This window comes from Amblyraja radiata, unplaced genomic scaffold, assembly GCF_010909765.2.
Source record: "Amblyraja radiata isolate CabotCenter1 unplaced genomic scaffold, sAmbRad1.1.pri S43, whole genome shotgun sequence".
Lineage (NCBI taxonomy): Eukaryota > Metazoa > Chordata > Chondrichthyes > Rajiformes > Rajidae > Amblyraja > Amblyraja radiata.
In genome coordinates, this window is record NW_022630150.1 from 3790865 (window position 1) to 3817282 (window position 26418).

General features: G+C 44.1%; 1 protein-coding gene across 2 annotated transcripts; it reads left to right on the forward strand.

The window, feature by feature from the left end:
- Window positions 1–819: 819 nt before the first annotated feature.
- LOC116969436 (very-long-chain 3-oxoacyl-CoA reductase-B-like) lies at window positions 820–23655 on the forward strand. Of its 2 annotated transcripts, XM_033016322.1 has the most exons (11): window positions 820–1073; window positions 9221–9267; window positions 10497–10572; window positions 11957–12067; window positions 13883–13950; window positions 14846–14890; window positions 17084–17118; window positions 18109–18190; window positions 19072–19137; window positions 21469–21618; window positions 23350–23655. In XM_033016322.1, the coding sequence occupies exons 1-11, from the start codon at window positions 905–907 to the stop codon at window positions 23479–23481; spliced, it is 981 nt and encodes a 326-aa protein (XP_032872213.1). In that variant the 5' UTR covers window positions 820–904; the 3' UTR covers window positions 23482–23655. The 2 variants fall into 2 exon arrangements, with proteins under 2 accessions (XP_032872213.1, XP_032872214.1); XM_033016323.1 differs by lacking the exon at window positions 19072–19137.
- The last annotated feature ends 2763 nt before the right edge of the window (window positions 23656–26418 follow it).

Here is a 26418-nt window from a genome sequence, read left to right on the forward strand (position 1 = left end):
GCTGGCTCGAAGGGCCGAATGGCCTACTCCTGCACCTATATTCTATGTTTCTATGAAAACTCATGCAGGACATGGGACCAAACTCTTTCTTTTAAATTTCAAAATATACTTTATTTGAGAAATAAAAATAGACAATACATGATCCATACAAAACTCCACCTGACATTCTCGGAGGCTATACATACATACATTCAATACAGTTTCCCCAAATCAGAATTTTACCCAAAGCACACCCTTGCCACTGGCGTGGAATCCCCGGACAGCATCCATGGTCAGGATCGACATAGATTACAAGACCTACACCAAACCCAAACCAATTAGGAGCAAACGAGGGCATTCGATCCAATTTGTGATCCCAGCTACAAAGACAGATGTGTACAGCAATTCGTTCTTCCCCCGCACAATTAAAGCATGGAATAATCTCCACCCTACTATAGGTACCCAACCAGATGCAACTAAATTTAAAGTAGCTCTTTCTTCCCAATAACCCTTTCTGGCTTAAGCCCTCCCTTCACCACCTCCAGTTTAAATTCCATTTGGAATATTTTGGAGGACCAAGAAACGAAGAAGAACCAAGAACCCGGGTCTCTTTGGCTGTGTTCTGCGCTAAGCCACACACTAGGGCCAATTTACTCCTTCCCCTGCATGGTGCGATCCATCAAGTTAATCGAAAGAGCAGGCTTTGTTTAATAAGAGCTGGTTCTGCAATTCGATTTTAACGGGTGTTTTTTTCGGAGTCACAATTCACAGGTGAAGCTGCAAGAGCGACAGGACTACAATGCCAATCATTGCAAGATCCAATTGGGATTAATGAAAGGGGCAGGTTCACTTTGCATATACAAACAACCCGTGGAGAAACATCGGACAAGACGGACTTTAAACCTCTGCAGAGGCTATTCTGAAAATGTTTTTTTTAACTAATATTTTCCAGGATTCTGTCTTTGCACAGATTGGAGCTTTGACATGCCTTTATTACATGGTAAAGTTCAGTTGGAATCTGCTATCAGGCATCAGGATTTATGTTCTGTCCAAATTTTGGCGGATAGATCTGTCGTACTTTGGGGAATGGGCTGGTAAGATTATGGTTTGCTTTTGCTGAGATTCTCATGCTGTCTTTTTGATCCCGTTCTATGTTTTAATGCCATTTCTGCCCTAGCCACACATTTGAAGAATCCGCATCTATAACTGGAAATTTCTTTCCGAAACTTAAAATCAAATATCTGAAGTAAATATTTTGGTGTAGAAGCAGAAAACATTTGAAGCACTCAGCCGAACCAGCACCAGCAGAGAGGGGTTGAAGTTGGAACTGCAGATACTGGAAAATCGAAGGTAGACAAAAATGCTGGTGAAATTCACCGGGTGAGTTTCTCCAGCATTTTTGTCTACTTACAGCAGAAATAGAGTATTTTAGTTTAGTTGTATATCTTTATTGTTATTTTCCTGAGTACTCGCATACCCAGAGGAAACAAAAAAACGTTACTCAAACCAGTGTCCATTCAGTGTGCAGTAAAAAATAAATAAATAGAAATAAAAATACATATACAGTATCATGAACAAGTTTAACACTACTCTCAACTAAACATCAACAGGCGTTCCGATCGGCAGCGGCACGACAGTGGCTCTGTCCAGGTTGGTGGTTGGTGTGCGATACTTTGGCAGGGGGCAAAGTCCGTTTAACAGTCTTATAGCCTGCGGGAAGAAGCTGAGGAGCATCCTGCTGGTTTTGCAGCTAATGCTCCTGTACCTCTTCCCAGATGGCAGGATGGAGAATATGTGATGCGATGGGTGGTAGGCGTCTTTGATGATGGAGATGGCTCTGTTGATACATCTCTTCCTGTATATGTCCAGCAAGAAAGGGAGTGGAGCACCAATAATCCTGCTGGCGGTCTTCACAATCCTGTCAAGTTGGTGCCGTTCGTACGCTTTGCAGCACCCGAACCAGGAAGTGATGCCGTTGGTTAATGTGCTCTCAATTGTCCCCCTATAAAAAGTTCGTAGATGTGTAGTGGGGAGACCTGCTTTACGTAGTCTTCGGAGAGGGTGTAGTCGCTGCTGGGCTCTCTTGACCAGTGCTGTGGTGTTGGTTGTGGACATCAGGTCATCTGACAGGTGGAGTCCTAGGAACTTCACGCTGCTGACCCTTTCCACATCAGCTCCATCGATGTGCAGAGGTGTATGGTGTTGTTTTCCCGCCCTCCTGAAGTCAACCACCATCTCCTTAGTTTTTCCCACGTTTATTCATTTCAAGCACTTTCATTATAATTAAAAAATGAGAAAACAAATATATTTAACATTCCAGAGAGTAGGAGATCCTGGACTCCAAACATCGGTTGTGTTTCTCTTCTTACTGGTGTTACTTGAACTGTTGAGTGCTTCCAGTATTTCTTGGCTTTATTTTAGATTTCCAGCAACTACTGGATTTTGCTATAAATATTTTGGCAATGAGTACATGTTCAATATTAAAGTATGTAAGTTGTGAATCTGGCTCAAAAGCATCCTTGACATATGCATCAGAAAGTCATAGAAACATAGAAATTAGGTGCAGGAGTAGGCCATTCGGCCCTTCGAGCCTGCACCGCCATTCAATATGATCATGGCTGATCATCCAACTCAGTATCCCATACCTGCCTTCTCTCCATACTCTCTGATCCCACAAGGGCCACATCTAACTCCCTCTTAAATATAGCCAATGAACTGGCCTCGACTACCCTCTGTGGCAGAGAGTTCCAGAGATTCACCACTCTCTGTGTGAAAAACGTTCTTCTCAACTCGGTTTTAAAGGATTTCCCCCTTATCCTTAAGCTGTGACCCCTTGTCCTGGACTTCCCCAACATCGGGAGCAATCTTCCTGCATCTAGCCTGTCCAACCCCTTAAGAATTTTATAAGTTTCTATAAGATCCCCTCTCAATCTCCTAAATTCTAGAGAGTATAAACCAAGTCTATCCAGTCTTTCTTCATAAGACAGTGCTGACATCCCAGGAATCAGTCTGATGAACCTTCTCTGCACTCCCTCTATGGCAATAATGTCCTTCCTCAGATTTGGAGACCAAAACTGTACGCAATATTCCAGGTGTGGTCTCACCAAGACCCTGTACAACTGCAGTAGAACCTCCCTGCTCCTATACTCAAATCCTTTTGCTATGAAAGCTAACATACCATTCGCTTTCTTCACTGCCTGCTGCACCTGCATGCCTACTTTCAATGACTGGTGTACCATAACACCCAGGTCTCGCTGCATCTCCCCTTTTCCTAGTCGGCCACCATTTAGATAATAGTCTGCTTTCCTGTTTTTGCCACCAAAATGGATAACCTCACATTTATCCACATTATACTGCATCTGCCAAACATTTGCCCACTCACCCAGCCTATCCAAGTCACCTTGCAGTCTCCTAGCATCCTCCTCACAGCTAACACTGCCCCCCAGCTTAGTGTCATCCGCAAACTTGGAGATATTGCCTTCAATTCCCTCATCCAGATCATTGATATATATTGTAAATAGCTGGGGTCCCAGCACTGAGCCTTGCGGTACCCCACTAGTCACTGCCTGCCATTGTGAAAAGGACCCATTTACTCCTACTCTTTGCTTCCTGTTTGCCAGCCAGTTCTCTATCCACATCAATACTGAACCCCCAATGCCGTGTGCTTTAAGTTTGTATACTAATCTCTTATGTGGGACATTGTCGAAAGCTTTCTGGAAGTCCAGATACACCACATCCACTGGTTCTCCCCTATCCACGCTACTAGTTACATCCTCGAAAAATTCTATAAGATTTGTCAGACATGATTTACCTTTTGTAAATCCATGCTGACTTTGTCCAATGATTTCACCACTTTCCAAATGTGCTGCTATCCCATCTTTAATAACTGACTCTAGCAGTTTCCCCACTACCGATGTTAGACTAACTGGTCTGTAATTCCCCGTTTTCTCTCTCCCTCCCTTCTTAAAAAGTGGGGTTACATTTGCTACCCGCCAATCCTCAGGAACTACTCCAGAATCTAAAGAGTTTTGAAAGATTATTACTAATGCATCCACTATTTCTGGAGCTACTTCCTTAAGTACTCTGGGATGCAGCCTATCTGGCCCTGGGGATTTATCGGCCTTTAATCCATTCAATTTACCCAACACCACTTCCCGGCTAACCTGGATTTCACTCAATTCCTCCAACTCCTTTGACCCGCGGTCCCCTGCTATTTCCGGCAGATTATTTATGTCTTCCTTAGTGAAGACGGAACCAAAGTAGTTATTCAATTGGTCCGCCATATCCTTGTTCCCCATGATCAACTCACCTGTTTCTGACTGCAAGGGACCTACATTTGTTTTAACTAATCTCTTTCTTTTCACATATCTATAAAAACTTTTGCAGTCAGTTTTTATGTTCCCTGCCAGTTTTCTTTCATAATCTATTTTTCCTTTCCTAATTAAGCCCTTTGTCCTCCTCTGCTGGTCTCTGAATTTCTCCCAGTCCTCCGGTATGCTGCTTTTTCTGGCTAATTTGTACGCATCATCCTTCGCTTTGATACTATCCCTGATTTCCCTTGTTATCCACGGATGTACTACCTTCCCTGATTTATTCTTTTGCCAAACTGGGATGAACAATTTTTGTAGTTCATCCATGCAGTCTTTAAATGTCTTCCATTGCATATCCACCGTCAACCCTTTTAGAATTAATTGCCAGTCAATCTTGGCCAATTCACGTCTCATACCCTCAAAGTTACCTTTCTTTAAGTTCAGAACCATTGTTTCCGAATTAACAATGTCATTCTCCATCCTAATGAAGAACTCAACCATATTATGGTCACTCTTGCCCAAGGGGGCACGTACAACAAGACTGCTAACTAACCCTTCCTCATTACTCAATACCCAGTCTAAAATAGCCTGCTCTCTCGTTGGTTCCTCTACATGTTGATTTAGATAACTATCCCGCATACATTCCAAGAAATCCTCTTCCTCAGCACCCTTGCCGATTTGATTCACCCAATCTATATGTAGATTGAAGTCACCGATTAAAACGGTTTTGCCTTTGTCGCACGCATTTCTAATTTCCTGTTTGATACCATCTCCAACTTCACTACTACTGTTAGGTGGCCTGTACACAACACCCACCAGCGTTTTCTGCCCCTTAGTGTTTCGCAGCTCTACCCATACCGATTCCACATCCTCCAAACTAATGTCCTTCCTTTCCATTGCGTTAATCTCCTCTCTAACCAGCAACGCTACCCCACCTCCTTTTCCTTTCTCTCTATCCCTCCTGAATATCCCTGGATGTTCAGCTCCCAGCCTTGGTCACCCTGGAGCCATGTCTCCGTGATCCCAACTATATCATAGTCATTAATAGCTATCTACACATTCAACTCATCCACCTTATTACGAATGCTCCTTGCATTGAGACACAAAGCCTTCAGGCTTGTTTTTACAACACTCTTACCCCTTATACAATTATGTTGAAAAGTGGCCCTTTTTGATTTTTGCCCTGGTTTTGTCTGCCTGCCACTTTTACTTTTCACCTTGCTACCTATTGCTTCTACCCTCATTTTACACCCCTCTGTCTCTACGCTCACACATTTAAGAAACCCTTTCCCTTTAACTCCATCCTCCACTAGCCCATTCGACACCCCACCCCCCTTATTCAGTTTAAAACCACCCGTGTAGCAGTGGCAAACCTGCCTGCCAGAATGCTGGTCCCACACCTGTTAAGATGCAATCCGTCCCTTTTGTACAGTTCCCCCTTACCCCAAAACAGATCCCAGTGATCTAAGAATCTAAATCCCTGCCCCGTGCACCAGTTCCTCAGCCACACGTTCAGGTCCCGTATCTCCCTGTTCCTGCTCTCGCCAGCACGAGGAACGGGAAGCACACCGGAGATAACAACCCTGGAGGTCCTGCTTTTCAGCATTTTTCCGAGCTCTCTAAAGTCACGCTGCAGAATATTCATCCCCTTCTTTCCGACATCGTTTGTGCCGACATGCACTACCACTTCCGGATGTTCACCTTCGCCCTTGAGGATTTTCTGCACTCTGTCCGTGACATCCTGGATCCTGGCACCAGGAAAGTAGCACACCATCCTCGCATCCCGTCTGTTGCCGCAGAAACCCCTGTCCGTACCTCTCACAATGGAGTCTCCCACTACAATGGCGTTGCCTGCCTTAGGCCTTTTTGGTTTTGGCTCAACAGCCCTATTCGCATCACAAGCCAGTCCGCCGCCCAGTGTAAACACCTCTTCTGTCCCGACAGCTTCTAAGTGGGTGAACCTGTTCACAAGAGGTACAACACCCGGGGACGTTGGCATTCCATGCTTCCCTCCCGTTCTCACTATCTCCCACCTTCTCTCTTCCAGTACCTTAGGTGTAACAATCGTACTGTAGGACTTGTCGAGGAACGACTCCGTTTCTCGGACAAACCGGAGGTCATCCATTTGCTTCTCAAGTTCCCCAACATGGCCCTTCAGGAGCTCTACCTGGATGCACTTCTCGCATTTGTAGCAGCCAGAGGCACCAGCGGTGTCCTTGACCTCCCACATACTGCAATCATCGCACTGAATCAGCTTGCCTGACATCTCCTTCTTTCGTCTCTCCCTCTCAAGCGTGTTGCGTGATCTCCTCTCCTCAGCAGCCTCCTCGAAGACTCTCGAGCCAAAGACTCACACTTTTCTCACAGGACACTTCCCTCACTGCCGCTCCCCAAGAGCCGTCTTGCTTAAATTGACTGATAAATTGCCTGATTTACCAATTTACAAACCAAATTCCTCAGTTTTCAACTGTTTTCCCGGCACTGACTCACTTCTCTCCTCCCACTTGGGCTAGAGCCAATCAGTCGTATCTCTTGCTAAACTCCTGCTGCTGTTGCTCCCAAAACTACAGCAGTCCTGAGTAAAGTCTGCCTGTCCTTGGCCTCTACTTTAACTGTTTTCACTTCTCTCCTCCCACTTGGGCTAGAGCCAATCAGTCGTATCTCTTGCTTAACTCCTGCTGCTGTTGCTCCCAAAGCTACAGCAGTTCTGAGTAAAGTCTGCCTGTCCTTGGCCTCTACTTTAACTGTTTTCACTTCTCTCCTCCCACTTGGGCTAGAGCCAATCAGTCGTATCTCTTGCTAACTCCTGCTGCTGCTGCTGCTGTTGCTCCCAAACCTACAGCAGTTCTGAGTAAAGTCTGCCTGTCCTTGGCCTCTACTTTAACTGTTTTCACTTCTCTCCTCCCACTTGGGCTAGAGCCAATCAGTCGTATCTCTTGCTAAGCTCCTGCTGCTGTTTGTTGCTCCCAAATCTACAGCAGTTCTGAGTCTCTACAGCAGTTCTGAGTCTTGGGTCACACCCAACTCAGATGGCACAATGGGCTAAGTGTTTGGCTGGCAACCGGAAGGTAGCTGGTTCGAATCCCGCTTGGAGTGCATAGTGTCGTTGTGTCCTTGGGCAAGACACTTCACCCACCTTTGCCTGTGTGTGTCCTTGGGCAAGACACTTCACCCACCTTTGCCTGTGTGTGTGGATGTAATTATGTGAAGCACTTTGGGGTCAATGCAAGTTGACTAAAAATGTGCTATATAAATAAAGAATTAAAAAATAAAAAAAATTAAAAAAAAACTCCAGAGACTCATGCACAATAATCTAACTGCATACATAGGCAGAGCAATTACTGCACTGGCAGGTTTATTAGACACGAAACATAAGTTTCATCTGCTCCCTTAGGTGAGTATAAAATCATTCTTTTAAGATAATTCTGGACCAATGTTTCAGCCAACATTTATTTAATCAATATCACTAAAAACAGTTCACAGCTGCCCACAATAATAGCTTTGAAAAAGACATCCATAATCTCAGTGCTACTTCTCCTTCTTTCGTGTGGTGTGCACAGCCTAAAGTTGGTGGACAACTTGTTCTATTTGATCTTCCGTTTGTGCACGTCAAGTTGATTGCATTAGTCGAAACAGGGCGGACCACGTGAAGGTTGCAATCTTCCACCCCATAATCTCAGTGCAAAGAACTGTTATTATCTAAAGTTCTGATCACATCCACATTGAATATTTTTACTCCGCTCCCTCTATGCCCCCCCCCTCCCTCCGTCTCTGCCCCCCTCCATCTCTACCCCCCTCACCCTCCCCTTCTCCCTCTCTAACCCCCCTCCCTCTCTACCCCCCTCCCTCTCTACCTCCCCTCTCTACCACCTCTCCCTCTCTACCCCCTCCTTCTCTACCCCCTCACCCTCTCCCTCTCTAACCCCCCCCCCCTCCCTCTACCCCCTCCCTCTCTACCCCCCCTCACCCTCTACCTCCTCCCTCCCTACCCCACTCCTCCTCTCTCTCTAATCCCCCCCTCCCTCTCTGCCCCCCCTCCCTCTCTGCCCCCGTCACCCTCTACACCCCATCCCTCTCTACCCCCCTCTCTCTCTAATCCCCCTCCCTGTCCCTCTCTAGCCGCGCCTGCACGGTTGGGGGCTATGCGTGAGTGGATAGGGCGGGGGATGGGGAAAAGGAGCGAATTAAAAATATTAATATAAGATCAAAAGGGATTAGTGTGTGTGTGTGGGGGCTGGGGGTGGTTAGTGTGTGTGTGACGCTGCAGCCCCCACCACAACCGCACGTTGAGGGGACGGGACCCAACGGGTCCCACTTGGTCTAGTAGCTTTTAAAAATACATTCACATGGAATATTTTTAAGTAAGAAGAAAGAACAAAACTTAGCCATTTTATTTTCCATACCCGTGTGATAATTCCCCACGGCTTGTATTCTGCATTCAGTGCTCGAGAAAATAAGTTAATAAGTTAGTGAAGACGAATATTCTTAATTGAAGAATGCTGAGGAATAACTGTGTCCCCTTCACCCATTACCCAAAACATTCATGTTGATCAAGAAGACACAAAGTGCTGGAATAACTCAGTGGGTCAGGCAGCATCCCCGGAGAACATGCATAGGTGATGTTTCGGGTTGGAAGCCTTCTTCAGACAAATAGTAGGTGAGGGTGCGGGGGGGGGGGGGAAAGAAAGCTAGACTCCACCCCTTCCAATCAGTCTGAAAAGGGATCCTGACCCGAAATGTCACCCATCCATGTTCTCCAGAGATACATACAATACAATTCAATACAATACAGATGCCGCCTGACCTGCTGAGTTATTCCAACACTTGGTGTCCTTTTCTATTTTTATCCCTTGTTAACATCAGTGATGAGAAAGAGTAAAAAAAGAAATTATATTCAATAAAATGGGTCTTAAATCGGTTGTTTTTTCTAGTTGTAACAGGTGCAACCAACGGGATTGGAAAAGCCTACGCTCATGAGGTAATGTACACCTCTTCCTCCATCGGTCTTGGTAGAATGAAACTGAAAAAGAGGTTCAACTTGTTTGGTCTGTGCTCAATCTGTGGTAGAACTATTTGACTAATCTGAATTCCAATACTCTTTACTATCTCATGGCAACTGAACTTAGAGTGATAGAGCAATACAGTGTGGAAAGATGCCCTTGAGCCCAACTTGCCCACACGGGCCAACATGTCCCAGCTACACTAGTCCCACCTGCCTGCACTTGGTCCATATTCCTCCAAACCTGTCCTATCCATGTACCTGTCTAACTGTTTCTTAAACGTTGGGATAGTCCCACCCTCAACTACCTCCTCCTTGTTTCATACACCCACCACACTTTGTGTGAAAAGGTTACCACTCAGATTCAGTATACAATAGACAATAGGTGCATGAGTAGGCCATTAGGCCCTTCGAGCCAGCACCACCATTCAATGTGATCATGGCTGATCATCCTCAATCAGTACCCCGTTCCTGCCTTCTCCCCATATTCCCTGACTCTGCTATCTTTAAGAGCCCTATCTAGCTCTCATATCCAGAGAACCGGCCTCCACCGCCCTCTGAGGCAGAGAATTCCACAGACTCACCACTCTATTAAATCGTGACCCCCTTCACCTTAAACCTTAAGGTACTGTTTCTCCTGTTGAAACTATTTATTATGGCATCTATTTAGTCCACTATCCTTAAGTTTTTTTGGTTTGTTTGTTTGGGGTTCTTCTTCTGTCGTACGTCTTTTAGACCTGCAGCTCCGTTGAGGCGAGCCAGGCCAACGTGTCAACGTCCAGGTCAATCAGACCTCGTTCACCATTCGGTGGCCGGTGTTTGGGGCACCTGGTGACTTGCTAAAGGATGACTAATCCGAACATTAATGACTAAGTAATTCCAAGAATTGGTGGGTCTGGAATCGCCTATGTGTCTGATTGGCAGATTGTACATTGAGCTCTCCAAGGGAGTTTGCGATCCAGGTGGGTTTTTCATAACATTGCCGTTGGTTAAGTGAAAACTCATGAAGGGATATAGTTACATAGTTAAATTTCCCCTAGCTGCTGCCATTGTGTCTCTGGATCATTCAACCGCGTTCTCGGTTACTAATCCAATAATTTAAACGCAATGCCAGCAGACCCATTGTGTATGTTTTGGGATCAGTGAGGGCCTTGACCACAACGTTGAAGTAATGTGTTTATGCAATTCGTTCTTTTTCTCATTCCCAGCTGGCAAGAAGAGGACTCAATATTGTGCTAATCAGCCGTTCGCTGGAGAAGCTGAACGCCACAGCAAAAGAGATAGGTAGGAAACAAGAAGGAAGGCCATTCGGCCCATTGAGCCCGGGGCAGCTCTTTCTTGCAGCAATGGATAGAACCTGTTTTACTAATAAAATCAAATATTCAATGGATCAGTAATGAATGTTTGACTACATTTTACGTCATGGTCTTTAGAAATTATTTCTGCTGCTTCACAGCAGACAATATTGCAACATTAATTGCCTGTTGTCAAAAGATGGATAAATGCATGAAGGGGAAAATTTGCTTCATTAGGTGCAGGAGTAGAGGCCATTCGGCCCTTCAAGCCAGCACCGCCATTCAATGTGATCGTGGCTGATCATCACCAATCAGTACCCCGTTCCTGGACAGGGGAGTGGGATTAAACTGACAAAACATTTTTGTCAAAAAGTTGTACAGGGCCCTAGTGAGACCACACTTGGGGTATTGTGTGCAGTTTTGGTCCCCTAATTTGAGGAAGGGCATTCTTGCTATTGAGGGAGTGCAGCGTAGGTTTACAAGGTTAATTCCCGGGATGGCGGGACTGTCGTATGCTGAGAGAATGGAGCGGCTGGGCTTGTACACTCTAGAGTTTAGAAGGATGAGAGGGATTCTTACTGAAACATATAAGATTGTTAAGGGTCTGGACATTCTGATCCTCTCGCTGCTTCCTCCCTCTTCATGAGAGTGTCCTGCCACCTCAGCAGGAGCTCAACCGAGCCCATGAGGCAACAGCCTCTCAGCAACAAGAAGGATTTCTCTTGGGAAAGTTTGCTTCAGAAGTTTGAAGCAGGAGCGTTGCACGGCCATCTATACTTAAACAGCCATTGTTAAGGGCTTGGACACGCTAGAGGCAGGAAACATGTTCCCGATGTTGGGGGAGTCCAGAACCAGGGGCCACAGTTTAAGAATAAGGGGTAAGCCATTTAGAACGTAGATGAGGAAACACTTTTTCTCACAGAGAGTGGTGAGTCTGTGGAATTCTCTGCCTCACAGGGCGGTGGAGGCCGGTTCTGGATGCTTTCAAAAGAGAGCTTGATAAGGCTCTTGAAGATAGCAGAGTCAGGGGATATGGGGAGAAGGCAGGAACGGGGTACTGATTGGGGATGATCAGCCACGATCACATTGAATGGCGGTGCTGGCTTGAAGGGCCGAATGGCCTACTCCTGCACCTATTGTCTATTGTGTAGGATGCAAAACTGGGATTATATAGAACTAGTGTACGGGTGGTCGATGGTTAGCGTGGACTTGATGGGCAGAAGTGCCTGTTTCTAGGTTCAAAGATGCTGTGTTGAAAATGGGCTGAATGGGAAGCTTCTATCCTGTACAGTATGTTTGTACATGTGGATGGAAGAGCATGCAGAGCGACTCGACTCGGTGGATTGATACTTGATTTTTTGGGGTAATTACAGAACAGCAACAGGGCAAGAAGACCAAGATCGTTCAGGCTGATTTCACCTCCGGACCTGACATCTATGGACCTATTGAAGCAGCACTGAAGGATCTGAACATTGGAATCCTTGGTAATTCATTTAGACTTTACATTATGGCAAATTTTCACACTTCATAAGGGAGTCCCTAAACAATGGCAAGGAAAATCAACCCTCACATGCACAAAATAGGAAGAATCCTTTTCCCTGAAGATAGACTAGCAATGTTACAAAATTTTGAGATTTTAAAAATCAAGTCTGTAATTTATCCCATCAGATAAAGCATAAAAATAAGTTTAATTTGACACCTAATTCACTTTCATATCTCAAGTATTTAAAAAGTTATGGCCATTTTCATACTCGGAAATGAGCATCTTGTTCCCTATTGATTTTCTATGGACATAACAAAAAAGCTGTGATCGTGAACAGTCAAAAGCCCATAACTTTCTTAAAAATTAAGAGAACTGAATGAAATTTTCAGTTATCATAGAGTGAAGCATTCTGAAACAAATATAAAATAATCTTACTTGGATGACCTGAAATTAAAGCATATAATTAGTTAGTTACCTAATTGTAGCTAATTTCAGACTTCAATTACTAGATCTAAACATCTATCCATTTCTTAATAAATGATTAACATTTTTAAATAGCCTAAATGTCCAAATAATATTCACAAATAATTCACAATAAAACATGATTTTTAAATCTCATTTACATTAATTTATAGACCAAATGGAAGGAATTTAGTGTTCAATTGCTGTAAATAAATGCCCATTTAAATCAGCTTTCCAGTGGTCCCCGTGGAACGCGCTGGTTTAGAACGTTCACATTGCGGTAGATTTGTGCCCCCAAATGCCCAGAAAAATACTGCGGGATATAATGGGCCCAAACTGAGCTACTCGCAATGTTAAACTTTGTATAAAGGGATCTTTAGAAGCCCTTTTTAATGTAAAAATATACAGCCTACCTTCTGTGGTTTGCTTTATGAGACCCTGCGGTTGCTGGCGGTCGCGGGTTTAGAGATTGATTTTTAAACTACTATAACTATTATACGAGGCCTTTAAAACTAATAATAGCTTTTGCGACGGGGTCTTCCAGCGATTTTTCGTTAATAATTAACTAGGCTGAACATCTTCGATTTGAACAGCCTAGCGAAAATCGCGTTTTAAACCCGCCCCCCTCTAAACGGCGCCAAAATCGCGCACACCCGCAGCGGCAGATTTTCAACGACGCTTCAGGTAGGCTTTGCAACATACCTAGATAGACACAAAATGCTGGAGTAACTCAGCGGGACCAGGCAGCATCTCTGGAGAGAAGCAATGGGTGACATTTCAGACCAAGACCCTTCTTCAGGCTCTGTCTGAATTCTGACTGAAGAAGGGTCTCAACCCGATACATGGGGTGGGAGATTGCAACCTTCACGTGGTCCGCCCTGATTCGACAAATACAATCAACCTGGCGTGCACAATCAAATTAGATCAAATAGAACAAGTTGTCCTACAACTTTAGGCTGTGCACGCCATACGCAAGAAGAAGAAGAACCAATACATCACCCATCCATTCTAAGCGTCTCGACCCAAAACGTCACCCTTTTCTCCAGAGATGCTGCCTGTCCCGCTGAGTTACTCCAGCATTTTGTGTCTATCTTCAGTGTAAACCAGCATCTGCAGTTCCTTCCGACACAACTCTTTTCCCTGATTTGTTTGTGTGTGGGAGATTAGGCAATATAAGGAAAATGAGAGCTAAGGAAAATATATAATGGAAACAAAATTAAAACAAAAAACACAAATAACTCACTCTTAAAAAGTGGGAGCAGCAGTCAGTGACACAAGCCAATAAATAAGGGAATTTCTGAACTGAATATTTGTTGTTGAAATTATTTTTTAATTTAAATTCTCCTTGTTCCAGTAAACAATGTTGGGAAGACTTATGATGTGCTTCCATGTTACTTTCTGAATGTCCCAAATGTGAGAAAGGTACAGTACTTTGCATCTTTCCTTTGTCTGTGTGTTATATCATTAAATTAATTAGCCCATTGTACTAATCAAGAACAGTCCCACCTTTGCCTGTGTGTGAATGTGTGTGAATGTGTGTGAGTGATTGGTGGTGGTCGGAGGGGCCGTAGGCGCAGAATGGCAGCCACGCTTCCGTCAGTCTGCCCCAGGGCAGCTGTGGCTACAGAAGTAGCTTACCACCACCGAGTGTGACTGAGGAGTGAATGAATAATGCGATGTAAAGCGCCTTGAGTATTAGAAAGGCGCTATATAAATCCCATCCATTATTATTATTATAGTTCGACCAAAATGGAATCCACACATGATAGATCATTTAGTTTAGAGATACAGCACAGAAACAGGCTCTTCGGCCCAATGAGTTTGTACTGACCAGCGATCGCCCACCATGTTTTTAAAATGAGGTCTATCCCATTAAACGGAGAGAAAAACATTGCCTAGATTTAGGGTTAACCGATTTAGTTATTAGTTTATAAAATGTTAAAATTGAAGCGGTATGAAAAATGTATAATTGTTATGTTGATTACTTTCTCCTTGTACAATTGCTTCTAATAAAATAAATATTAAAAAAAAAAAAAAGCTCTCCAAGTACAATCTCTTGACTGCTTTAACTTGGCTGGGCTATGCTGAGAATATTGAAGGGAACAATTGTGAAGGGAGGCTACACAGTAAACTGAATTGCCATTACGCATACCCTTGTCCCACATGGAAACGTACCACTCAGTGAGATAGATGAGTATCCTCATGTAACTGCATCTTATTGAGGATCAATGACTTAAGGGTGGGGTGGTGAGAGAAAAATTAGAAGGCAAAATGTAAATACATTTCTATTTGTAAAATGATTTTTAAAATGTTTCAGGCAATTACTGATATCATGAACTGCAACGCCCTTTCTGTGCCAATGGTAGGTATTTCCATTATATAACCAAATTCTTCTGTTGAAAGTTGTACAACTGGAATGTGCTGTTTTCATGAGATTCTTTCATAGAAGCATGACTGAATTTTATTGCCTTCCCTCACAGTTGGAAACGTTAATTCCGCTGTGGGGGATGTTCATGTTAAATTCTAGAGTGTTGTGTTCTTTTCATTTTATTTGTGTGGCTGTATGGCAACTCAAATTTCCCTGCACCAATTGTTGTATGTGACAATAAATGTAATTGAACTTGAACTTGGAATTTAACAAAATATATGCATCCTGTTTGCACAAGCACCTTTTGGACCACCCTCTTTGTGCTGAAAATGATACCAAGTTAAACTGTTATGTGGCTGTACATGACCCATATACCTCGATTCCCTGCATTTGCAAGTGCCTATCTAAAAGCCTCTTAAATGCCACTATCAAATCCGCCTCCCCTGACCAGTGCCCAGTCCATCACCGGCTTTGACCTCCCCACCGTCAAAGGGATCTATCGTAGTCGCTGCCTCAAAAAGGCAGCCAAAAATCATCAAGGACCCACACCATCCTGGCCACGCACTCATCTCACCATTGCCATCAGGAAGAAGGTACAGGAGCCTGAAAACTGTAACGTCCAGGTTCAGGAACAGCTTGGTAATTCAAATCTCACTGTACCAATTGGTTCATATGATAATAAATGTCTCTTGAACCCTTGAGCTTCTTCCCCATCAGGCTATTAAATACAACATTGAATAAGGTCTGAGCTCCAAACTGCAAAAGACTATATTATTATTTGTTATTTGCTTTATATTAGTTATTTATTGAACTTTTTCCTTTTTTTCCCCGTTATATACTATGTTTACATATTCACATATTCTGTTGTGCTGCAACAAGTAAGAATTTAATTGTCCCGTCCAGGACATATAACAACAAAATAATCTTGACTCTTGACGTTCCAGGCCCCAACTAATCTGTGTAAAAAGAAAATCTAGCCCTGCACACCTCCATTCAACACCCCCCCTCTCACCTTATGTGTTTCTAATGTCCTCTAGTGTTGGACATTTCCATCCTGGGAACATAGAAACATAGAAATTAGGTGCAGGAGTAGGCCATTCGGCCCTTCGAGCCTGCACCGCCATTCAATATGATCATGGCTGATCATCCAACTCAGTATCCCGTACCTGCCTTCTCTCCATACCCTCTGATCCCCTTAGCCACAAGGGCCACATCTAACTCCCTCTTAAATATAGCCAATGAACTGGCCTCGACTACCCTCTGTGGCAGGGAGTTCCAGAGATTCACCACTCTCTGTGTGAAAAATGTTCTTCTCATCTCGGTTTTAAAGGATTTCCCCCTTATCCTTAAGCTGTGACCCCTTGTCCTGGATTTCCCCAACATCGGGAGCAATCTTCCTGCATCTAGCCTGTCCAACCCCTTAAGAATTTTGTAAGTTTCTATAAGATCCCCTCTCAATCTCCTAAATTCTAGAGAGTATAAAGCAAGTCTATCCAGTCTTTCTTCATAAGGCAGTCCTGACATCCCAGGAATCAGTCTGGTGAACCTTCTCTGCACTCCCTCTATGGCAATAATGTCCTTCCTCAGATTTGGAGACCAAAACTGTACGCAATACTCCAGGTGTGGTCTCACCAAGACCCTGTACAACTGCAGTAGAACCTCCCTGCTCCTATACTCAAATCCTTTTGCTATGAAAGCTAACATACCATTCGCTTTCTTCACTGCCTGCTGCACCTGCATGCCCACTATCAATGACTGGTGTATCATGACACCCAGGTCTCGCTGCATCTCCCCTTTTCCTAGTCGGTCACCATTTAGATAATAGTCTGCTTTCCTGTTTTTGCCACCAAAATGGATAACCTCACATTTATCCACATTATACTGCATCTGCCAAACATTTGCCCACTCACCCAGGAACATGGTTCTGTCCTCCACCTGAAGTGTCGATTTTTTTGTTTGAAGACATTCCTGCGTATGTTCATGGAGTACGATTAATTATTCTGCTATGACATAGCTTCAGTACAAATTCAAGTTTCTTGATTGCCAGGAAAAGGCTGGGAACCGATTTTCACATTTTGATAATTCTGGGAAGTTTATAAAAAAATTAAAATGTGAAGTAGGTGGCATTTAATGTTTCCTCCTTTGCAAGTATGTGTGCCTAACGCATGCCTTTGTACTCTTTGGCAGATGACCAGCATTGTCCTGCCACAGATGCTTGAAAGGTACAGTAATAGCTTGTCATTTGTGAGATTAGTGTTAATTTACTATCCAGTCTAACCGTGGAGGAAGCAGGAGAGGCAAAGGTTGTGGGGTACTATGGTAAACTCAGATTGTATAGATTATTATTTTATTGTTACTGGACGTAGCCCAGACCATCACACAGACCAACCTCCCTTCCATTGAATCCATCTACATTAGGATTCATAGCAAAATAATTTGAGTATAGGAGCAGGGAGGTTCTACTGCAGTTGTACAGGGTCTTGGTGAGACCACACCTGAAGTATTGCGTATAGTTTTGGTCTCCTGGAACCGCACGGAAACCTTGGGTGGGGCGCAAAGTCTCCAGAGGTTTCCGTTCAGGTTTCCTAAGTGGGACAGGGGCACAATAGCGATTGTACTCGCTAGAATTTAGGAGGTTGAGGGGGGATCTTATAGAAACGTACAAAATTCTTAAGGGGTTGGACAGGCTAGATGCAGGAAGATTGTTCCCGATGTTGGGGAAGTCCAGGACAAGGGGTCACAGCTTAAGGATAGAGGGGAAATCCTTTAGGACCGAGATGAGGAAAACATTTTTTATACAGAGAGTGGTGAACCTCTGGAACTCTCTGCCACAGAAGGTAATTGAGGCCAGTTCATTGGCTATATTTAAGAGGGAGTTAGATGTGGCCCTTGTGGCTAAAGGGATCAGGGGTATGGAGAGAAGGCAGGTACGGGATACTGAGTTCGATGATCAGCCATGATCATATTGAATGGCGGTGCAGGCACGAAGGGTCGAATGGCCTACACCCGCACCTATGTTCTATGTTTCTATAACTTAAACTGTGCTCTTCAATGTTGAGGGATTGAGAGTGGGAATACTTCCATTGTTTAAATTCAGACAGCTGAAGTCCATTTACCATTCTAGACATTCAATACACTGCACATAATTAAAATGCGAGTTGCATTTTAGAATCAGAATCATCTGTTCAGTATTTTGTTTGGAAACTTGGCAGGAAGAAAGGTGTCGTGATCAACATCTCATCAGAAGCTGGATCCCATCCACACCCCATGCTTACCATGTATGCAGCGACTAAGGTAACCTTTTATGAAACTTACACAATAAGTTGTACATTTTTTACAACAATGTGGTAGTTTCAAGTTTGTCATTAATGAGAATTTTATTTTAATTGAATTCTAGATTTATTTAATGACCTGACCTTTAATTACTCCACTGCCATGGTGGCTCAATGTTCCAATTACCTGCGGTCCAGAAGTTTTAACCACTGCAAGCAACGCTGTTCTCCAACATTGGGCTTGGAGAGTGAACCATTGATTACTGTTGAGTGTAGAAATCAGATTGAAACATTTCAGAATCATTCATTTCACCTTTACTAGCTCTTTAGGTAGACAAAAATGCTGGAGAAACTCAGTGGTGAGGTAGCATCTATGGAGCGAAGGAAACAAGGCGATGTTTCGGGTCGATAACTTTCAAAATAGCCCCACTCTTCCCCGGGACCGGTCTGAAGAAGGGTTTCGGCTCGAAACGTTGCCTATTTCCTTCACTCCGCACCCGCTGAATTTCTCCAGCAATTTTGTCTACCTTCGATCCTCCAGCATCTGCAGTTCCTTCTTGAACATCTCATTTGTGTGTGGTCTCTGATCTGTTGATGTTGCTGCGCTCCTGTCTGCGCGCCCGCTTGTCGGCCGCAGTTTCTCTTCCCCCGTTTTGAGATGTTGGTTTAGGGTACCGCTCCACCTCGTGTGGTCAGCTGCAAGGCTCTCCCAGGACTCCACATTGATGCCGAGCGCCTTCATATCTCTCTTGCACACATCCTTGTAACGTAGCTGGGGGTAGCCGATGGTTCTCCTCCCAGATGTCAGCTCGCAGGTGATCAACTTGAAACTTTTGAATAATGGGTGAAGGGGACCCAGCAGTTACTCACCATTCTTCAATCCAAAATATTTATCTTTCATAGGTTTTTGTTAACTTCTTTTCTCGAGCACTGAATGCAGAGTACAAGCCGCAGGGAATTATCACACAGGTATGGCAAAAAAAAAAAAGTTTTGTTCTTTCTTCTTACTTGGAAATATTGAAGTTAGGTAGGAATATTACAAAATTTTAAGATTTTAAAAATCAAGCCTGTAATTTATCCCACCAGATAATAATAATAATAATGGATGGGATTTATATAGCGCCTTTCTAATACTCAAGGCGCTTTACATCGCAAGATAAACCTTTTATATTTACCTAATTCACTTTCATATCTTCAGTATTAAAAAAGTTATGGTCATTTGCATACTAGAAAATTAGCATCTTGTTCCCTACTGTTTTTCTATTGACTTAACTCAAAAGCTGTGATCAACATAAAAACATAGAAAACAGGTGCAGGAGTAGGCCATTTGGCCCTTCGAGCCTGCACCGCCATTCAATATGATCATGGCTGATCATCCAACCCAGTATCCTGTTCCTGCCTTCTCTCCATACCCCCTGATCCCTTTAGCCACAAGGGCCACATCTAACTCCCTCTTAAATATAGCCAATGAACTGGCCTCAACTACCTTCTGCGGCAGAGAATTCCACAGATTCACCACTCTCTGTGTGAAAAAAGTTTTCCTCATCTCGGTCCTAAAAGATTTCCCCCTTCTCCTTAAACTGTGACCCCTTGTTCTGGACTTCCCCAACATCGGGAAGTCCAGAACAAGGAGGACAAGGGCCGTTTTACACAGACATACATACAGATCGGTCATGTTGAACATGGTGGCGGTCAGAAATCAATTGATCACTATTTGAATGATTGCAATGACTGAATCTGCTCAGCGTTCTGGACAGGAAATTACAAAGGTTAACCAGCCTCTGGGTGAAGATATTTCCTTCCAATGGCATACCCATTATTCTGAACCCATTACATCTTACAATATACTTGGTGCCACCTTTGAAGAATCCAAACAAACCAAGTATCTTGGCATCAAATTGCAGAATGATCTGCGTTGGAATGGTCAGACTCATCATGCAATGGTGAAAGCAACAGGCGTCCTAAACTTTCTGAGGCGCAACTTTCATCATTGTTCAACTTCTGTCAAGGAGAAGCTATACTTCACCCTCGTTAGACCTCATTTGGACTACGCAGTTGCTGCATGGGACCCATACACAAATAAAAAAATTTCTTCCATCGAACGTGTCCAAAGACAGGCAGCTCGATTTGTTACTAACACCTATGAGAGAGAAGCGAGTGTCACCAAACTTCTGAATTCTCTGGGGTGGTACCCTCTCCAAGACAGACGTGAAGCTCACCGTTTGACCTGTTTTTACAAAATGTTAAATGGTCAGCTCAACATAGATTGTGGCCCTTGTGGCTAAGGGGATCAGAGGGTATGGAGAGAAGGCAGGTACGGGATACTGAGTTGGATGATCAGCCATGATCATATTGAATGGCGGTGCAGGCTCGAAGGGCCGAATGGCCTACTCCTGCACCTAATTTCTATGTTCTATGTTTCTATTACAAGACCTACACCAAACCCAAACCAATTAGGAGCAGACGAGGGCATTCGATCCAATTTGTGATCCCAGCTACAAAGACAGATGTGTACAGCAATTCGTTCTTCCCCCGCACAATTAAAGCATGGAATAATCTCCACCCTACTATAGTTACCCAACCAGATGCAACTAAATTTAAAGTAGCTCTTTCTTCCCAATAACCCTTTCTGGCTTAAGCCCTCCCTCCACCACCTCCAGTTTAAATTCCATTTGGAATATTTTGGAGGACCAAGAAACCAAGAAAAACCAAGAAAATTCTACAGAGATGATGGTTTGCTGTATGAAGAGAGATTGAAACTGATAACAGTAGGATGGATAGACGATAACAGGTTTTCCCCTTGCTGTGGAGACTAGAATCAGCAGTTAGTCTCAGATATTTAAGTCTGTGATGTAGAGAAATCTCTTCACAGAGAGGGTGTGGAATCCTTTGCATTCTCTACCCTGGATTGTCATGGAGACTTTATTGAGTTAATTCAAAACAGATAAACCTTGAGATAAACCATGACCTTGATGAATGGCAAAGCAAGAATGAAGGCACATATAGCATACTCCTGCTCCCACTGTTTGGACTCTTATGTTCGTGAAGATGGTAGAAAATATGTCACAACTTCAATGTAATGCAAAGGTATGTATTTTCAACCAAATAAGAGAGATGTACAGAATTAATCTGTGCAATGTCAGTGTGATGGATATTGTTGGGAGATGTTCATGATAAATTCTATAGTGTTGTGTTCATTTTATTTTATTTGTGTGGCTGCATGGTAACTCACATTTCACTGCACCAATTGGTGTATGTGACAATAAATGGAACTTGAACTTGAACTTGATTGTTTTGCAGTGTGTGATGCCACTCGTGGTCTCCACCAACTTGACCCATGATACAGAAGTCAATTCTTTTGTGAAGCAAGCAGATGACTATGTCCGAGAAGCTGTGAACACTGTTGGAATAACAGAGCTGGCTAGTGGCTGCTTATCACATGCACTTCAAGTAAGTGCTAAATGTAGACAATGAAATGTTACACTATTAATCTGTATATGACGGTTTGGAGTCAGGTTGTACAATGCAAATCCATTTCTATTTTGTTTTTATTTAACTGGAATAAGTTTTAAGATGCTGCAACAACCCCAAGTGAATGTGGGAACTCTGAGGGGAACTCTTCTGCTGATCACTATCTGGTCATTTCTCATGTAAGATGGCATCCAATGAGTAAAGGATTAGACCTTACGATGTCACATAGGCTGCACTGCACCTAGGTTCACATCTTAAGTCATGCAGAACGGAAACAGGCCCTTCGGCCCAGCTAGTCCATGTTGATCAAGGTTCCCCATCTATACTAGTTCCACCCACCCATGTTTGGTACATATCCCTCTAAACCTTTCCTATCCATCAAGTACAAGATACGCTGACACAGTTGATGTCCACACAACCGCAGTTTCACTCCAAGGTGAGGAAATGAAAAACAGAGCGATGTTGAGGTAAGGTGAAGAACACTATAGAAGAACACTTTGTAATCCCATCAAAGTGTGTCTTCTACTTATGCTTGCCATTGTGGGAGATAGTTTGTAGAGAACATGTCCTTATTTTTGACCTGTGAAGAAATTAATGAACTGAAATTTGGATTAGCTATAGGAGGAAGGTTGGGAGTTAACTAACGAGTCTTCCCGTTGACCAGAGCTGTGGAGTTGATACCTAAAACACCCGACGCCGACTTTGTCTGAAGAAGGGTTTCGGCCCGAAATGTTGCCTATTTCCTTCGCTCCATAGATGCTGCTGCACCCGCTGAGTTTCTCCAGCATTTTTGTGTACCGCCGACTTTGACTTATTGATTTCTTGTGTATCCAACTCCGACTCTGACTCCGACCCTTAGGTATAATAATTCTAAATCTGCTATGATGACATTACACAAGATGGCATTTCATAAGAACTACATGAATCATCAGTCTACCTTTTAAACCCATGTCCTTAAAGCTTTGAGTCTAATGGTTGTAGCTATGCTATTGTGGCTTATTTATTGTTTATTCTTGGAAAAAAAAGCGTAATTCATTATGCTAAAAGAAAAAAAAAATTACATATAGGACTATGACAAAATTAAACTTGCATTGAATTAAATAAAAATTATAAAAGCATTACTCCAAAATGTATTAAACTAAGGCCACAGATATGAGCTAAATGGCTAAATTATGATAAAATAGAATTCTCAAGTGCAATAGAAATTAAAACTAAATGCATTGGTAGTTAAGTTTTTTCCGATTTACGTAGTCTCTGAAATTTATGTTGAGGTCGGAGTCGGGACTTTTTTACTGACTCCGACTCCAGCAGCACCAAAATTGCTCTGACTCCAACTCGACAACTCCACAGCCATGCTGCTGATGGTGGCAATATGCATCTTAGGTTTGGCTATTTGACTAACACGCATTTGCTCCAATGGCTCACAAGCCTTGAAGACCCCTCACTGCTCACTCCCACATGAATGTCTATAGCATAAGGAGCAATAGCAGAGGCAAGCCTCCTTTTCTCCAGACTTATCCTAATAGGTGAACTATCCAGAGAGCTCTGCAGTCCTGCCCCTAGTTACAATTCATGCAGCAACCTGCTCAGGATTTGAAAGGTATATTTTGTTGTTTAGTTGTGCAATTTTGGCGCTGATGCGTCCAATGGTTGGGCTGCAACAAGGTGCTGAAATATTCTGACAAAACTTTATCTTAACTGTTCCTGCAGCATTTCTTCGTGGACAATCTGTTTCCGGAATGGTTCCGACTATCCCAGTTCGGCATAAATATGTTACATAAAATGATTGAAAAGAGAAAACCTGCAGTGGAGAAATGGCGCAAGAAGTACAAGACAAATTAGTATCAACATGGTTCAAGAGGATGAGGTGGTGCTGAGGGAAAGGCACCTTCAGTATTGTTCTGACATTATGTTATTGGGTGCTTTGTTTGCCATTAGGTGTTTAGGTACAATGATATTTTATGTTATCCATGTAGTTGAATGAGTGACACTGAGATTTAAAAAAAAATCAACTATGATCTTGGCAGTCTTAGAGTGACACAGGTCCTTCGGCCCAACTCGTATCGTTACAGTATCTGCCTCAACTACTTTCTCTGGCAGCTTTCTCCAAATAACCACCAGTGAATGAACCTTAGGTTCCTATTAGGGAAAGAAATCGGCGACGTTTTGGGTCAAGACCCTTCTTCAGACTGATGTGGGGGTGAGGGGGGGTGTCCCCCCCACCCCCACATCAGTCTGAAGAAGGGTCTCGACCCGAAACGTCGCCTATTTCCTTCGCTCCATAGATGCTGCCTCACCTGCTGAGTTTCTCCTGCATTTTTGTCTACCTTCGATTTTCCAGCATCTGCAGTTCTTTCTTAAACATCAAGTTCCTATTACATCATTCCCCTCTCTCCTTAAACCTCTGTTCCCTGGTTCTTGATTTCCCCACTCTGGGTATAAGACTGTGCATTGACCTTAACTATTCCCCTCATGATTTTATACATGTCTATAAGATTACCTCTCAACCTCCTGCTCTCCAAGGAATAAAGTCCCAGCCCGTCCAACCCCTCAATATGGCTCAGGGCCGTAAATCTTCTCTGCACTTTTTCCGGCATAATCGGGAGCTGACCTGGTTGGTGACCAACTTCCGAACTCTAGCAACAACAGCTTCATCCACCCCGAATCGTGGAGCTTGAATCGGTCCGTTCGCGGGGCCTTTCATTGGCCGGCGGGGGCTTCAACATCGGGATCCTCGATCGCCTCGATGCAACAATTTGATTTTAATCCGCGCTGGGCGCTGAAAGGCCCTGTGAACGGGCCGATTCAGCCCTTAGAAAGTGTCTGATAAAGTCCGGATTACAAAACATGAGGGGGATTGTCCCCCACCTCACAAAGCATGGGGAGGGGTCCCCTCTGTCTCTCCAGGATTTCCGCCCATGTTCACTGTCTATGATACCACCTTCTTTACTGTCATCTTTTTGAATAGTGCAGCAACATAAGAGCCAAATGACCTTCTGTTGCTTCTATTGATACTAATCATTATCAGAACAAAAGATGCTGATGTTATGGTCTTGGATCCTAAACTACACACCTCACAAACACAGCGCCCGTCCACTCCATCGATCATTTCCTGTCTAGTTTATGAAATGCCCTGTGGCTCCTGCATGGGTCTCATCAACTATCTCAGTTAGAAGGTCCTTGGTGTTTTGCAATGGATTAAGATGAAAACTGTAAAGTAAGTTCTACCATAAGATGTACAGGAATTGTAGATCAGTGTATGCAAGATTATTAAAATCAGAATCAAATCTCTTTGCTGACAAATTTAGTGGAACACTGAATGGCCAAATTGTGTATTCAATCTGTTATCCAAGGAGCCAAGTATATCATTGTGTGTACTTAATATTATATGTAATTTTCTGAAATAAATATATTACAGTACAGCACAGGAACAGATTATTTGGCCCGCCATGTCTGCACTGACCAGATAGCCAATCTGACAAGCAGTGTGTACACAGAAAAGACTCACAATACAATTTTAAAATTTAAATCTGAAGAAGGGTCTCGACCCAAAACTTCACCCATTCCTTCTCTCCAGAGATGCTGCCTGTCCCACTGAGTTCCTCCACCATTTTGTGACTACATACAATTTTTAAATTTTGATTGAGGTTAATTATTGTCCAGTCATATCCCTGCAAGACAAGTTGAGTTAAAAATATAACTTGCGTTATATACTCCTCTTCACGACCAACTAAAAGTATGTCCTGTGACTGTGTGGGTTTTCTCCAGCTGTTCCGTTTGATGGGGGATGTGAAGGAGTTGGGGGTGGGTTGTTGGGGAGGAGGGGGGATTGGGGTGGGAGTTGGGGAGGGGGTTGGTTGAGGATGGGGAGAGGGGGTTTGGGAGAGGGTTTGGTTGGGGAGGGGGGAGGGTTTGGTTGGGAAGGAAGGGAAGTTGGGGGTGGGGGGTGGTTGGTTGGGGGAGAGTTTGGTGGGGTGGGGGAGTTTGGTTGGGGAGGGGGATAGGGTGGGTTGGGGGAGGGGGGTTGGGAGAGGGTTTGGTTGGGGAGGGGGAAGTTTGGTGGGGGAGGAGGTGGGGAGTGGGGAGAGTTTGATGGGGGAGGAGGGGGAGAGTTTGGTTGGGGAGGGGTTGGTTCAAGAGAGTTTATTGTCATGTGTCCCTGATAGGACAATGAAATTCTTGCTTTGCTTCAGCACAACAGAACATAGTGGGCATGACTATATTATGGTGGGGGAGGGGTTGGGGGAGAGTTTGGTTGGGGAGGGGGGTGGGGGTGTTGGTGTGGGAAGGGGGTTTGGGGGAGAGTTTGGTTGGAGCTGGGGGAGGGGGGTGGGAGAGGGTTTGGTTGGGGAGTTGGGGATGGAGGGAGGTGGGTTGGGAGAAGTTTGGTTGTGGAGAGGGGGGAGTGTTGGGGGGGGAGTTTGGTTGCGGCAGAGGGGTTGGTTGGGGATGGGGGAAGAGGGGTTGGGGATAGTTTGGTTGGGGATGGGGGGAGTTGGAATAGGGGGGGGTTGGGGAGGAGGAGGGGGGGTGGTGGTAGAGAGGTTGTGGAGAGGGGGAAGTGTTGGGGGGGGGGGTTGGGGAGGAGGAGGGGTAGGGGGTTGTGGAGAGAGGGGGAAGTGTTGGTAGGGGGGTTGTGGAGAGGGGGGGGGGTTGTGGAGAGGGGGGGAAGTGTTGGCAGGGGGGGTTGTGGAGAAAGGGGGATGTGTTGTGGGGGGGGGGTTGTGGAGAGGGGGGTGTTAGTGGTAGGGGGTTTGTGGAGAGGGGGGGGTTGTGGAG